The following is a 14,094-nucleotide window of genomic DNA, read 5'->3' as shown; positions in this document are numbered from 1 at the left end:
CAGGTCAGCAGAGACAGTGTTTCACCTGGCCTGAAGTCCTCGTCCTAGTCTGGCACAGAGAAACAGACGGGCTCCCTGAGCCTGTGGTGAGGATCAGTCACCTGACCTCGGCCCAGGTCACACCTGTGCAAGGTCTCAGGTGTCAGACAGCGCTCTGCAGCAGCGTCTCCATCAGACCAGATGATATAATATAAACCTTCAGATCTGTTGGGGACGTCTGTCTCTGCTGCCGTCTGTCCTTCAGCTGGTGTCTCTACCTGCTGCACTCAGGTGTGTCTGAGCTCAGAGACGAGCTGCTTAATAAAGGCTGGATATATAACTGAGGGAGCAGCTGGTGGAGGAGGAGGCTGCTGTCTGTATCTGTTACTGTGTAACGAAGTGCTGGACTGAACGGTTTCAATCTACTGTTGCATTTCATTTATGAACATTTAAACAGGTTTTCTGCTGTAAAGGCGTGACTTGAGTCACGATCACAGCGACAGCCGGCCTCCATCAGCCTCGGCAGCAGCCGCTGAGCTTTAACTAGCTCCGTTAACTAGCTCCATTAACTAGCTCCACTAGTCGTCCATCTAGCTGCAATGATCCAGCCACGAGCCTGCCAGACACAGCCGAGGGTGCGTCGACTCACAGGTGGTCACAACCAGCAGAGGTCAACTACATATATATATATATAAATATATATATAACATATAATATATAATATATAATACATAATACATAACATATAATATATAACATATAATATATAATACATAATGCATAATACATAACATATAATATATAACGTACATCATAATCCAGCTCAGCCTCTGTGATCAGAGGAACGTTCCCACTTTGAGCCTTCAGGGCCTCCGTAGAAAATGTTTCCACCAACTGTATTTTTAAAATCATTATTATTTCTATAACCATGTGGAGTTCACTTCCTCCTCAGAGACGAGCTGACGACGAGTTTCTTCATAAACTTTATTCTGTGTTTTTTCAATGATTCCAGCATTCGTGACAGTTAAAACATTTTATTTTCTGGTAAAACAGTTTCCTTCATGTTTCCTTCATGAAGCTTCACCTTCAGTTCAACAACATCAACAGAGACGATCAGAGTCACACTGAGATTCAACCCGACCACACGGCCAAAAGTCTGCGGACACGTAATAACACACACTGGCCAAAGATGTGTAGACACCTGATCAAGGTACAGTACTTGGCCAAAAGTATGGGGACGGGGTTGTCCCCATACTTTTGGCCACATAGTGTAGCTGTGCTTTATTTGAATGTAATTTATCCAAAAGTCGCACAATTTTGCATCTCAAATTTTGTTGAGAATAAAAATCCAGTAACTGCAATCTGTCCCCGTAACCCGATTGGTCCAGTAAGTAAACTCCGCCCACTTCTCAGTGTGAATCTAAGAAATTAAAATAACTTCACAATAAATCACAACGGCAGCTATGGAAGTCCGTTAGGAACCAGTCAAAAGCTTGTCTTTTGCTTTTGATCTTTTCTAACCAATGACCTTCTCTCCCTGGCGGACGCCGGCCTCCGTTAACAACATTTCCTGTCAGACTCAGGAAACTACAGAAGGTAAGAGACGACAGACGAAGCCGTACTAGAGAGAAACCGGCTGAGCCTCCACGTTAACAGACGCGTTGATGTTGGACAGCAGCACCTAAAGCTCGAACGCTCGGAGGCAGCAGCACGTCCGGACGTTCGGCCACGTTAAGGCAGCGGGTGTCGGTTTAAGGCCAGCGGCGGCCGAGGAAACAAAACGTGAAAAAACTAATGGATGTTTGAAAAAGCACTTAGAAATTGATCTCAAAGTATAAATTGGTTTATTTAACTGAAGAAGCGTCTCGGGGTTTCGTGATGTTTTTATTTAAACAGAAAAGCGAGGAAACAACGTTTTATACGTAAAATCAGAGAATCTAAATCAAGCTAATGTTTTGTAAAACATCTGCGCTCTGATTGGCCGGCTCGTGGACCAGTAGGAGTTCTCAAAAAAACAACAACACATTTATTTTGAAAATCAATTTTAAAATGTATACTTGTTTATAAACGAGTGGCTTGATGTTTACTGGAGACGATTTTTCACTTTTAAAGAAAAACGCGTGAACGGCCATTTTGTATTAAAACTTTTTTTATTTTATACTTTTATACTAAAATCAATGAAAAGTTATTTGATGTTTTTGGCCAAGTAAGATTTTTGTGATTAGCTGGCTGATAAATTAAAGAAGTGGCTCGTTGGCTGGATTCGATGATCTTTATTTAAAAAGAAAAATGTAGAAACGGTTAACAAAAAAACAAAAGTGTTATTTTTAATAATTTCATTTAAATCAAAACATGTAAATGAAAATTATGTGAAACATCTATTCCCTAATATATTATCTTCTAAATAAATGTTTAAATACTGTTTTATGATTGGTCGCTCTTCTAACGAGCTGCTAACGATGCTAACTAAAAGTATAAGTGTATATGTAAGGTACGGATGCTAACATTTTGGCTAGTAGCAGCTAGCACTAACCTTCCAGTTGTCATGGCATGGAAATAAAAGACAGTATGACGTGATTTGGCGAATCAGAAACTTCTGAGGTGATCTGAGCTGTGATTGGCCGGCTCGTCCACCAGCAGAGGTTCACATAGGTTCATTTTTTTTTTTAAACAAACTTGATATTTATGGCAAGAAAACACGACAATAAGTGTTTGTCGTTTTCCGCAAATCAAGGATTTATTAATCGCTAACTAGAGATGTTAGTGTGCATGTTAACCTACAACAAGTTGTTTCCATGGTTACCGAGTAACATTTGTAATTTAGTGTCTCGTTTTAACTCAATTTGTAGTTCCAGGTCGGCTAGCATGCTAACAGAGTGAAGGTGTTAGCGTTTTATCGATTGTGATCAGCAAAAATCAAACCTCCCGATGCGATGCTAACTAGCACGCCGGCTAATGGCAGTGCTCAGTAATGTCGACGACCACCGCCTTCCGCCAGCTGAACAGGAAGTAGCCCATGCCGGCGCCGGCGGCCACGGCGATGCAGAGGTAAGCATTGTAGGTCATGAACACGAGCATCAGGAAGTAGCTGACGACCACCTGAATGATGTGCAACAGGGTCTGCAGGAAGTGGGCGGGGCTTAGCATCCGCTGCCTGAGAAGACGAGAGGAGGGGATTAGCATTAGTTAGCATTGGCATTTTATATAATGTTGCTCTTTACATGATGTTAGCGTTACTTTTAGCATTAGCAGTACCATTCATGAGGAACTTTCCTTTAACCCCACATATTGATCAAGTATAATCAGTATAAAAAGTTAATGAAACTGTAATGTAGCATTTTAACTGCTATTGGTGTTAGCATTAGCATGAATGCACTGCAGTACATTTTAAAGAAATACCGTTTAAAATGTTGGACTTGAGTAAATACTGCAAACATTTAGTAATGCTAACAGTAATCAATCTAAGAATTGTACTGTAAGGCCAATTTAATGTAGCATTCGTAGCAATGTTAGCATTCGTTTTCACTGTTTTGTTGGTGTTCGCACTGCAACATGTTTACACATACGAGCTGTTGCCGTTAGCATCATGCCTAATGTAGCATGTCTGAATTCAGAAAAATGAAATGCACTTAGCAGAGTTAGTATTAGCATTACCGTTAGCATCATATCTCTACATACATTTAATATTTTCCCATTTGAGTTTTTACAATCACATTTGTGTTGTAGTTAATGTTAGCATTAGCCTCATCATTAGCTTCAGTTTTAGCATGTTTAGCTGCCTCCTCCACACACACTGCACTTTCTGAAGTTAGATTTCGTAGAACAGAGAGTTGAAGCTTGATGTCTTAAAGAAAACTTAACAGAAAATGAAAGCGAACTCAGTTTGTCTACAAACTATAAAACACGTTCTCCGTTTCAGGAAACTGAAACTTTCCCCTGAAGTTATGATGAAAGTCTGATCAGAGCATCTCAAACAGAGCAGGTAAAGAACCAGGACCAGGGACCAGAACCAGAGCCAGAACCAGGATCAGGAGTCCTGAGAGGCGGGACTTTAGTCCAACTGGCAGCTCCGCCCCCTCCGAACACTGACTGTCAATCACGGAGCTGACAGTGAACACATGATATTTACATCACGTGAGTGACGATCACATGATCTCTACGCCGTCAGTTTGTCCCAGTGGTGACTCGCGGTACTGCAGCCCGTCAGGACGCCGCCGGCTGCTTTACGGTTTGTGTTTTTCATGTTTAATCCACGAAGGTTTTATACTGTTAAACTTTCTCAGAGTCTAGAAAAGAGATCTGGATCCGTGACGCCGCGGACGCCATCTTTGAGTCCGATATCCAGTTCTGATAAAACATCCGTCGTCTGATCGTCTGGATGTTTTAGTTTTGGGATTTTCTATATTCTCATGTTTTTGGTCTAATTTTTGAAAATTTGTAATTTATTTTAGTTTATTTAGTAAAGTTAAATGTAACTATAATTCTTTCATTTTTTATTTATAATAAATTCTGAAACCTAAGATTTAATGTTGAATTGTATATTAATCAAACGTTAAATATAATTTGTGTGGCACGTATTTAATTCATGTTTTCATTTGCCGTCGAGCCGTTTTTACAGAAATGATCTTTGATCTGAATTCTGAAACCATTAATTTATTTTATCATTTCTAATTTTCTACACTTTTCCAACGTTAAACGTAATTCGGTAATTAAAAACAGATTTCTGTGAAAGGTGTTTGATGTTCGTTGTTATTATATTAGAAAAGTGGTGCAGCTTTTACATTTTTATTTGATTTATAATAAGATTGTAAACTATTTTGAAACGATTTATATTATTTTTAATTTTGTAATTGAACGTCTTGTTCTGGTAAAAATAAATATATTTTTGTTTATTGTTTATTTTAAGTTATTTTAATATAAAAGATTTGCGTATTACCTTTTTGAATGATGTACTATATTATTATTATTATTATTATTATTATTATTATTAATATCTGCAGCGGATACGCGACGACGTTACAACCGTTACGTTGGAGCAGAACCAGAACGAACCTTATTCGCTATCAATCATCATTGATTATTTACTAATGATCACCGCCTCCCCGTCAGCATCAGCATCACTTCCTGTGGTGTGTGTATTGTTGCTAGCGTTAGCGTTAGCGTTAGCCACCTACCCGACAGTCTTGTGCGTCTCCATCAGCACCGTCCCGTCTGCCCCCGGGAGCGGCATGGAGTTGTAGCGGACGTTGACCTGACTGCGACGCAGCAGCACCTCACGACCCACCTTTAACCCCTCGTACAGGACGGCCAACAGGAAGACACCTATACACGCCCCGACCATCTCTGATTGGAGGAGAGGAGAGGGGGGAGGGGTTAACGAGGGAGGGAACGACTGCAGCGGACGCAGAAATATCTAAAAGTTATAAAAATCGAAACAAAGAAATGTCAGTAAAACAAATATAAAATATAAAATGACCTCCGGGCGAGTTGATGAGCAGGCCGGCGAACAGCAGCTCCACGTTGTTGTAGCCGAAGTAGAAGGTCATCACCTAGGCAACCAGAGTGCAGGAGTTAATGATGCTGTTGTCATATTAGCATGTTGCAGCGTGTAGCAGTGATAAGCCCCGCCCCTCACCATCCCCCCATGTCCGCCATGGTTCCCGTCATTCCCTCCTCCTCCTCCGTGGTCGTGTCCACTGGTGGTGGGCGGGGCCATGGTGTGATGGTGGTGGGTGTGGTCCACACCCGTGGCGCTGTGATTCATGTGGTCCATGTGGTCCATGTGGTTCATGGCTGCAGGGGAAAGAAAAGTTCATATTCGCAGATTTGATCACGTATTATTCTTCGTCGGACTTCTATTTGAGGGGAAATCCTAAGTTCTGAAACTACCCATGATGCTTTGGGGGGATGTAAACAGGAAGTACACTCTAATCTCGCCATGGAGTCAGTGAGTTAGCTGTGAGCTACACCCCGTCTGTTAGCCTGAATGTTAGCCTGTATCTGTTAGCCTGAATGTTAGCCTGAATGTTAGCCTGTATCTGTTAGCCCGTCTGTTAGCCTGAATGTTAGCCTGAATGTTAGCCCGTCTGTTAGCCTGAATCTGTTAGCCTGAATCTGTTAGCCTGAATCTGTTAGCCTGAATCTGTTAGCCTGAATCTGTTAGCCCGAATGTTAGCCTGAATGTTAGCCCGTCTGTTAGCCCGTCTGTTAGCCTGAATGTTAGCCTGTATCTGTTAGCCCGTCTGTTAGCCTGAATGTTAGCCTGTATCTGTTAGCCCGTCTGTTAGCCTGAATGTCAGCACGTCTGTTAGCCAGTCTGTTAGCCCGTCTGTTAGCCTGTCTGTTAGCCAGTCTGTTAGCCCGTCTGTTAGCCTGTATGTGTTCACATGCAGTCAGACTGTCCCATCAGAGCAGCCGAACCAGCAGTCAGCAGCTCCTGTCTGCAGTGGACCCGTGGACGGACAGACAGCTGTCTCTGGATCACTGTGAGACTGAAGGAAACTCAGAAACAGCAGGATTCTCAGGCAGGTTCTGCAGCCGCTTTCTTCTCTGGTGTCTCAGCTGGTTTCTGGACGTTATCACTTTAATATCTCCGGGTGTTTTAGCAAGAAGTTAGTCACTGCAGTTCGTCAGCAGTCAGAGATTACTCCTTCACTGATGTCCATCCAGAATAAACGTTAGCTAACAATAATAATTACAATAATAATAATAATAATAATAATAATAATAATAATAATAAGATAATTCAGCTGCTCTGATGGGACAGTCTGACTACATGTGAACACAGACGGGCTAACAGACGGGCTAACAGACGGGCTAACAGACGTAGAGAGAACAGCAGCACCGACCTGCAGCTGACATCACAGCTGATGAGCTGTGACGGGGTCTCGCTCTCCTGATGGCTTTAATGTTTTCTGCCGTCTGATTGGTTCCCAAACAGGACGACACGTTGGTGTTAGCATGTTAGCATCTATCAGATTAGCAACAACATTTTTCACTTCCTCCATTTTCACACAAAGACAAATTTCACTCCGAGCTGCTAAAATGCAGCAGGAGGAAAAAGCAGCGCAGCTCACGGAGGCTGCAGTTATTACTGCCCTACAGAAACAGTCCACATGGGGCTTCTAGAGACCTGCAGAGACCCGTAGAGACCCGTAGAGACCTATAGAGACCCGTAGAGACCTATAGAGACCCGTAGAGACCTGTAGAGACCTGTAGAGACCTGCAGAGACCCTCAGAGACCTGTAGAGACCTGCAGAGACCCTCAGAGACCTGTACCCAGCTGGACTCAGGTGCGTTTGAGCCGAATCACACACACTCTTACCTTACCGACAGCTCTTCATGCAACGTGCTGCTGACTCCGCCAGAGAGAGAGAGACTGAACGCTGATGACCGTAACCGCGGTAACAGCCTGACATCACCGAGCAGACGCCCTGCTGTAATCCGATTGGCTCTCGGGCCCCGAGGCTACAGGAGGCAGAACGAGCCAATCAGAGTGCTCCGAAGTGCCATCTGCCATCAGCCAATTAGATCAGAGCAACATTAACATTAACAGGAAGGTCAGTCGTCGCCGTCGGCAACACTTACTTCCTGTTTTCTGTTTCAGCATCACTCAGAGTGACGCTCTCCCTTCACAGAGCAAACTGCACAAAATGAAACCGCGTGAATCACTGAAATATTCAGCATCAACTTCATCAGCCAAAACTAAAGCGAAGTCCTCAGAGCCTTTACTGCAGCACAAGTACTAACACACTGAGACGACACGCCGCCACAGGTCCAAGTCCTGATCCAGTCTAATCAGCTGAAAGTCGTTACAGTGCGACAGTGAGAGTCGTCCCTGTGCAGTGAAACGCTTCCTGTCAGTGTTTATTATATCTGATGTTTCTGGATTCATATTCCTGCTGCATTCATGTGTGTGTTGCATTTTACTGCTGCAGATGTTTCAGGCTGAGCTCATTCTAACTGCTTTATATCCTGTTGGGTAGTTTAACCTGCAGCAATGCATCATGGTCTATAAGATCATCAGGTGTTTGCAGCGTCGCCGTCCCGTGAGAACCACGTATCTCTAAAAATCAGCTCAGAGAAACAGCCTGTTTTCAGCTCTGCGACGATGCGTTCTCCCAGCTGATCCGAGGGGGTTAAAGAGTTTATTCAGCTTCAGGAGGAGGAGGAGTTTCCTCAGCACGTGAAGGAAACTCTTCATCCTTCAGCTCGTCACAAACACCTGGAGATACGAGGTTTCCACCGGACAGGAAGTGGCTGAAACACTGTGATCTGTGAAGTAACTGAAGCCGTCGGACAGACGCAGCGAAACGTCCGATATTTGCTCCGAGACGAGGCCGAGTGGAAGCAGCTTGAAATTCTCAAAGTAAGGAAGTTCTTTCCTAATACAGTTATTATTATTATAATTACTGAAGTACCTGAGATTTGTACCGCAGTCCAGTACCTGAGTAAAGTACAGTTACAGCCACCACTGTTCACTGTCTGTCTGTCTGTCTGCAGCCTGTCTGTCTGTCTGTCTGCAGCCTGTCTGTCTGTCTGTCTGTCTGTCTGTCTGTCTGTCTGTCTGTCTGTCTGTCTCTCTGCCTGCAGCCTGTCTCTCTGTCTGCAGCCTGCAGCCTGTCTGTCTGTCTGTCTGCAGCCTGTCTGTCTGTCTGTCTGTCTGTCTGCCTGCCTGTCTCTCTGTCTGTCAGTCTGTCTGTCTGCAGCCTGCCTGTCTCTCTGTCTGTCTGTCTGTCTGTCTGTCTGCCTGCCTGTCTGTCTGCAGCCTGTCTGTCTGCAGCCTGCAGCCTGTCTGTCTGCTGTCTGTCTGTCTGTCTGTCTGCAGCCTGTCTGTCTGTCTGCCTGCAGCCTGTCTGTCTGCAGCCTGTCTGTCTGTCTGTCTGCAGCCTGTCTGTCTGTCTGTCTGCAGCCTGTCTGTCTGCAGCCTGTCTGTCTGTCTGTCTGTCTGTCTCTCTGTCTGTCTGTCTGTCTGTCTGTCTGTCTGCAGCCTGCAGCCTGTCTGTCTGCAGCCTGTCTGTCTGCAGCCTGTCTGTCTGCAGCCTGCAGCCTGTCTGTCTGCAGCCTGTCTGTCTGCAGCCTGCAGCCTGTCTGTCTGCAGCCTGTCTGTCTGTCTGCCTGCAGCCTGTCTGTCTGCAGCCTGTCTGTCTGTCTGTCTGCAGCCTGTCTGTCTGCAGCCTGTCTGTCTGCAGCCTGTCTGTCTCTCTGCCTGCAGCCTGTCTGTCTCTCTGTCTGCAGCCTGTCTGTCTCTCTGTCTGCAGCCTGTCTGTCTGCCATGTCGTCAATAGAACACTTTTCCCACTGAGAGTGTGGCTGTCTACAGCCTGTACCTGGCCGGAGGAGTCACTAACATATTATATATTCTCTAGTCTGCAGACTCCTCAGTATGTTCTATCTTTGCAGCCTGTCTCTCTGTCTTGCAGTCAACAGCAAGATCACATCGAGCTGCTGCCACTGTGGCACAAGAGCTCGGAGGACAGACTCCCGCTGTACCGAGACGAGTCCCTGCAGTACCGAGACGAGTCCCTGCAGTACCGAGACGAGTCCCGGCAGTACCGAGACGAGTCCCTGCTGTACCGAGACGAGTCCAGCAGGACCGAGACGAGTCCCCGCTGTACCGAGACGAGTCCAGCAGGACCGAGACGAGTCCCTGCAGTACCGAGACGAGTCCCTGCAGTACCGAGACGAGTCCGGCTGTACCGAGACGAGTCCCCGCAGTACCGAGACGAGTCCGGCTGTACCGAGACGAGTCCCTGCAGTATCGAGACGAGTCCCGGCTGTACCGGAGACGAGTCCCCGCTGTACCGAGACGCATGCGAGACGAGTCCCCGCAGTACCGAGACGAGTCCCCGCTGTACCGAGACGAGTCCCCGCAGTACCGAGACGAGTCCGGCTGTACCGAGACGAGTCCAGCAGTACCGAGACGAGTCCCTGCAGTATCGAGACGAGTCCGGCTGTACCGAGACGAGTCCGGCTGTACCGAGACGAGTCCCAGCAGTACCGAGACGAGTCCCCGCTGTACCGAGACGAGTCCCCGCTGTACCGAGACGAGTCCCCGCTGTACCGAGACGAGTCCCTGCAGTATCAAGACGAGTCCCTGCTGTACCGAGAGTTTTAAGTTGCAGAACAGGAAGTGAATGAAAAGAAAAACATCTGACACAAAATGGCCGCCGCTGCTTAGCAATAAGTAATGAAGTCTTTGGATGAAACCATCGGATGTTCATGTGTCATAATGTAACTTTTTATCTTCTCACCAGTTTTTGGATTTGAATTTATAAAATCATTTTTTCAAACTGCTGCAGGTAAATTAAAAGAAATAAAAGGAAAAAGTTTTAACTTCTGACTGATTATCAGGAAACAGATCTGAGGTCAGACAGAAACGACGTGTTCAGTCTGAAACGCAATCTGAGATCAGTTTAGACTTTAACCTGATCAGGTGTTTGACACCTGCAGCTGTGAACTGTCTCATCAGCCAATCAGAGAGCAGCAAGGGCAGCGACGTGCTTGACCTTTGACCTCCACGACAGCCGGTCACGTCTTCACCCTGAACCGACCGAACTCCACTCCTGTTCTGTCACTTCGTGTCTTTCAGACTGAAGTACAGGAAGCGATGCCACGTGTTGCCTGTGCCTCACCTTTAGACTGCAGGTAACTGTGACCTCACACACACAGGTGTCTCAGGAAGGTTCAAGTCTTCTTTCTTTCATCTTACTCCATTTTATGAATCCAAACTCTTCTCGTCTCGCTCGTCTTCTCTGTCACTGATGAAGAATTTGTAACAGCAGTTAATGCTCAGCAACACCTGGAGCGCTGCAGGTAGACGACCTCGCAGATCCCACCGGAACGCCGACTGCCACGCGTTCTTGTACCAAAACAAACATGGACGCCAGCCTGCAGCTTGTTTATATGCAGCAGCAGAGATCCTGGACCCGAAGACTTCAGACTCTGCACACCACACTATCCACTATCTGCCAACCCCAACAGACCCAGACCGGAACAGACCGGAACAGACCCGGTCCCGACCAGGTCCAGACCGGAACAGACCGGAACAGACTGGTCACTGGTTTTCTACCTGTTGGTACTGGGCAAAGTTAACCCATTATTGCATCGCTGCCCACAATGGGTCCCTTTGATCAGGTAGTCGATTGATCAGGTAGTCGATTGATCAGGTAGTCGATTGATCAGGTAGTCGATTGATCAGGTAGTCGATTGATCAAGCAAACTCACACTGCTGAGGAAGACTGTTACAATCAAAAGCTCCAGAACAGCTACTAAATGACCCCTGTAGTCAGATCTTTCATGTCTTTAAAACTTTAAAACCTGTTACAGTTTCCCTGAGAGTGTGTGTGTGTGTGTGTGTGTGTGTGTGTGTGTGTGTGTGTGAGAGTGAGTGTGTGTGTGTGTGTGTGTGTGTGTGTGTGTGTGTGTGTGTGTGTGTGTGTGTGTGAGTGTGTGTGTGTGAGTGTGTGTGTGTGTGTGTGTGTGTGTGTGTGTGTGTGTGTGTGTGTGTGTGTGTGTGTGTGTGTGTGTGTGTGTGTGTGTGTGTGTGTGTGTGTGTGTGTGTGTGTGTGTGTGTGTGTGTGTGTGTGTGTGTGAGTGTGTGTGTGTGTGTGTGTGTGTGTGTGTGTGTGTGTGTGTGTGTGTGTGTGTGTGAGTGTGTGTGTGTGTGTGTGTGTGTGTGTGTGTGTGTGTGTGTGTGTGAGAGTGTGTGTGTGTGTGTGTGTGTGTGTGAGTGTGTGTGTGTGTGAGTGTGTGTGTGTGTGTGTGTGTGTGTGTGTGTGTTAGAGTGTGTGTGTGTGTGTGTGTGTGTGTGACTGTGTGTGTGTGTGTGTGTGTGTGTGTGTGTGTGTGTGTGTGTGTGTGTGAGTGTGTGAGTGTGTGTGTGTGTGTGTGTGTGTGTGTGTGTGTGTGTGTGTGTGTGTGTGTGAGTGTGTGTGTGTGACTGTGTGTGTGTGTGTGTGAGTGTGTGTGTGTGACTGTGTGTGTGTGTGTGTGTGTGTGTGTGTGTGTGTGTGTGTGTGTGTGTGTGTGTGTGTGACTGTGTGTGATTGTGTGAGTGTGTGTGTGTGTGTGTGTGTGTGTGTGAGTGTGTGTGTGTGTGTGTGTGTGTGTGTGTGTGTGTGTGTGTGTGTGTGTGTGTGTGTGTGTGTGTGTGTGTGTGTGTGTGTGTGTGAGTGTGTGTGTGTGAGAGTGTGTGAGAGTGTGTGTGTGAGTGTGTGTGTGTGTGTGATTGTGTGTGTGTGACTGTGTGTGTGTGTGTGTGAGTGTGTGTGTGTGTGTGTGTGTGTGTGTGTGAGTGTGTGTGTGTGTGAGTGTGTGTGTGTGTGTGTGTGTGTGTGTGTGTGTGTGTGTGTGTGTGTGTGTGTGTGTGTGTGTGAGTGTGTGTGTGACTGTGTGTGTGTGTGTGTGTGTGTGTGTGTGTGTGTGTGACTGTGTGTGTGTGTGAGTGTGTGTGTGTGATTGTGTGAGTGTGTGTGACTGTGTGTGATTGTGTGAGTGTGTGTGTGAGTGTGTGTGTGTGTGTGACTGTGTGTGATTGTGTGAGTGTGTGTGTGTGTGTGTGAGAGTGTGTGTGTGTGTGTGACTGTGTGTGAGTGTGTGTGTGTGTGTGTGTGTGTGTGTGTGTGTGTGTGTGTGTGTGTGTGTGTGTGTGTGTGTGTGTGAGTGTGTGTGTGACTGTGTGTGACTGTTGAATTGTTATAACTTCCGTTATGTGTTTGATCTCTGAGTCTCTCAGCTTGTTGTTGCTTCTGTCATGTTTTATCTCTTCATCTCCGAAGTTATTTCATTCACGAGGAAGATGAAGACAGCTAAACATCTCCTTTCCCATGATGCAAAGTCTCGCCACCAGACTCCACCTTCCAGGTTTTTGCTGCCTTGCTCGCACGCACGCGCGTGCACGCGGCAGACCAACTCGACACTGCCCTGACAGCGCACGCGCATAACATCCATCCTTCAGTTTGTAAGATTCCTTTCCAGACTCCCTTTAAATATTCTCAACTTTTTTCAGTACAACACGCGGAGACGGCGGCGGAGATGAAAAGTAAATCAGGTCATAAAAGTGAGTGTTTGCGGGAATGACGACTGTGCAGGTGAATTACATACAAACCGAATTAACTACAAGACCCGTCCTGTTCTGAAACTGTCACAGATTCGAACCTCGGACGTGCATGTTCTTGGCTATGTGCAATAATGCCTTAAACTGTAACATTTTTCTAAGGAGTTTCGTATGGTAGCAAATAGTGTGCTAGTGTGTTGCAGCAGAGGTCACTGGCAGTCACACACACGCGCGCACACACACACACACTAATACACAGATCGCGAGCTCACCTGGAAATCTTCCGGGAATTCTTCTGCTGCTTGTCCTCCGCTCCGGCTCCGAAACACGAGACTAAAGAAGTCGCCAGAAAATAAAACTGAAGACAAAAAGAAAGAAGAAGAAAGTCGTTCGTCTCTTCAACTCCTCCTCCTCAACGCTGCCTCTCTGCTCCGCAAACACTTCCGCGCCGCTGCGTCATGACGTGTTACGTAGGGAATAAGGTGGAGGCGGGGCGGGGCGCTGGGATTCTCAGTTTGGACCAATCAGAGGGCGAGTCCTGAGGTGAGGGGCGGGACTTCATTGGAGCCACGTAGGCGGTGTTTGTGCGGAGTCATGTGATCAGCGCGTGGAAGCAGCTTCTGTTTAAGTTATTTTAATTCACTTGTTTCTTTTCATTCATTTGTTTTGTTCAGTTATCTCAAACACATTACAAGCGAACATATTACAGATACCATTAAAAACAAACAGAAAATAAAATCTAAAAAGGTTCAAGAAGAAGAAATAACAGCACTGAAGGTTTCTGAGAATATGCAGTTGTGTATTTAGACGTGTTTCGAAGTATTTTTTCACAGTTTAAGTTCTATAATTGTTGTAATGTTTGTTTCAATAAAGAGAAAAGTGACTCTAAAAGGCATTTTTATGGTGAATGACGTCATTTTAACGTGTTTAAATCTTCATGGAGGAAAGAAAAGTTGAGTTTCTTCTAAAATATGTTTTGTTTTTCTTATTGACACAAATTTTCAAAATAAACTGGACGTCTTTCTGAAACCTTTAAGACATATTGATATTATTATCAC

At 45.8% G+C, this 14,094-nt stretch overlaps 2 protein-coding genes across 2 annotated transcripts in view; both read right to left on the bottom strand.

Annotated features, from left to right (window-relative positions):
- slc25a46 (solute carrier family 25 member 46) overlaps positions 1–21 on the bottom strand; it is a 16,492-nt gene extending 16,471 nt beyond the window's left edge. Inside the window, exon 1 of the mRNA XM_044175329.1 lies at positions 1–21. This exon is cut by the window's left edge and continues 514 nt beyond it. The gene's annotated coding sequence lies outside the window, so the exon portion shown is untranslated.
- Positions 22–949: 928 nt separating this feature from the next.
- slc31a1 (solute carrier family 31 member 1) lies at positions 950–13,497 on the bottom strand. Its single transcript, XM_044175325.1, has 5 exons — positions 13,309–13,497; positions 5,615–5,772; positions 5,456–5,528; positions 5,154–5,322; positions 950–3,133 (listed from the first exon to the last, which is right to left on the bottom strand). Exons 2-5 carry the CDS (start codon positions 5,768–5,770, stop codon positions 2,932–2,934), a joined length of 600 nt encoding a protein of 199 aa, XP_044031260.1. The 5' UTR covers positions 5,771–5,772; positions 13,309–13,497; the 3' UTR covers positions 950–2,931.
- Positions 13,498–14,094: the final 597 nt, after the last annotated feature.

The sequence above is a fragment of the Siniperca chuatsi genome, linkage group LG18 (genome assembly GCF_020085105.1).
Source record: "Siniperca chuatsi isolate FFG_IHB_CAS linkage group LG18, ASM2008510v1, whole genome shotgun sequence".
Classification (NCBI taxonomy): Eukaryota; Metazoa; Chordata; class Actinopteri; order Centrarchiformes; family Sinipercidae; genus Siniperca; species Siniperca chuatsi.
This window is presented reverse-complemented; position numbering and strand designations above follow the sequence as displayed.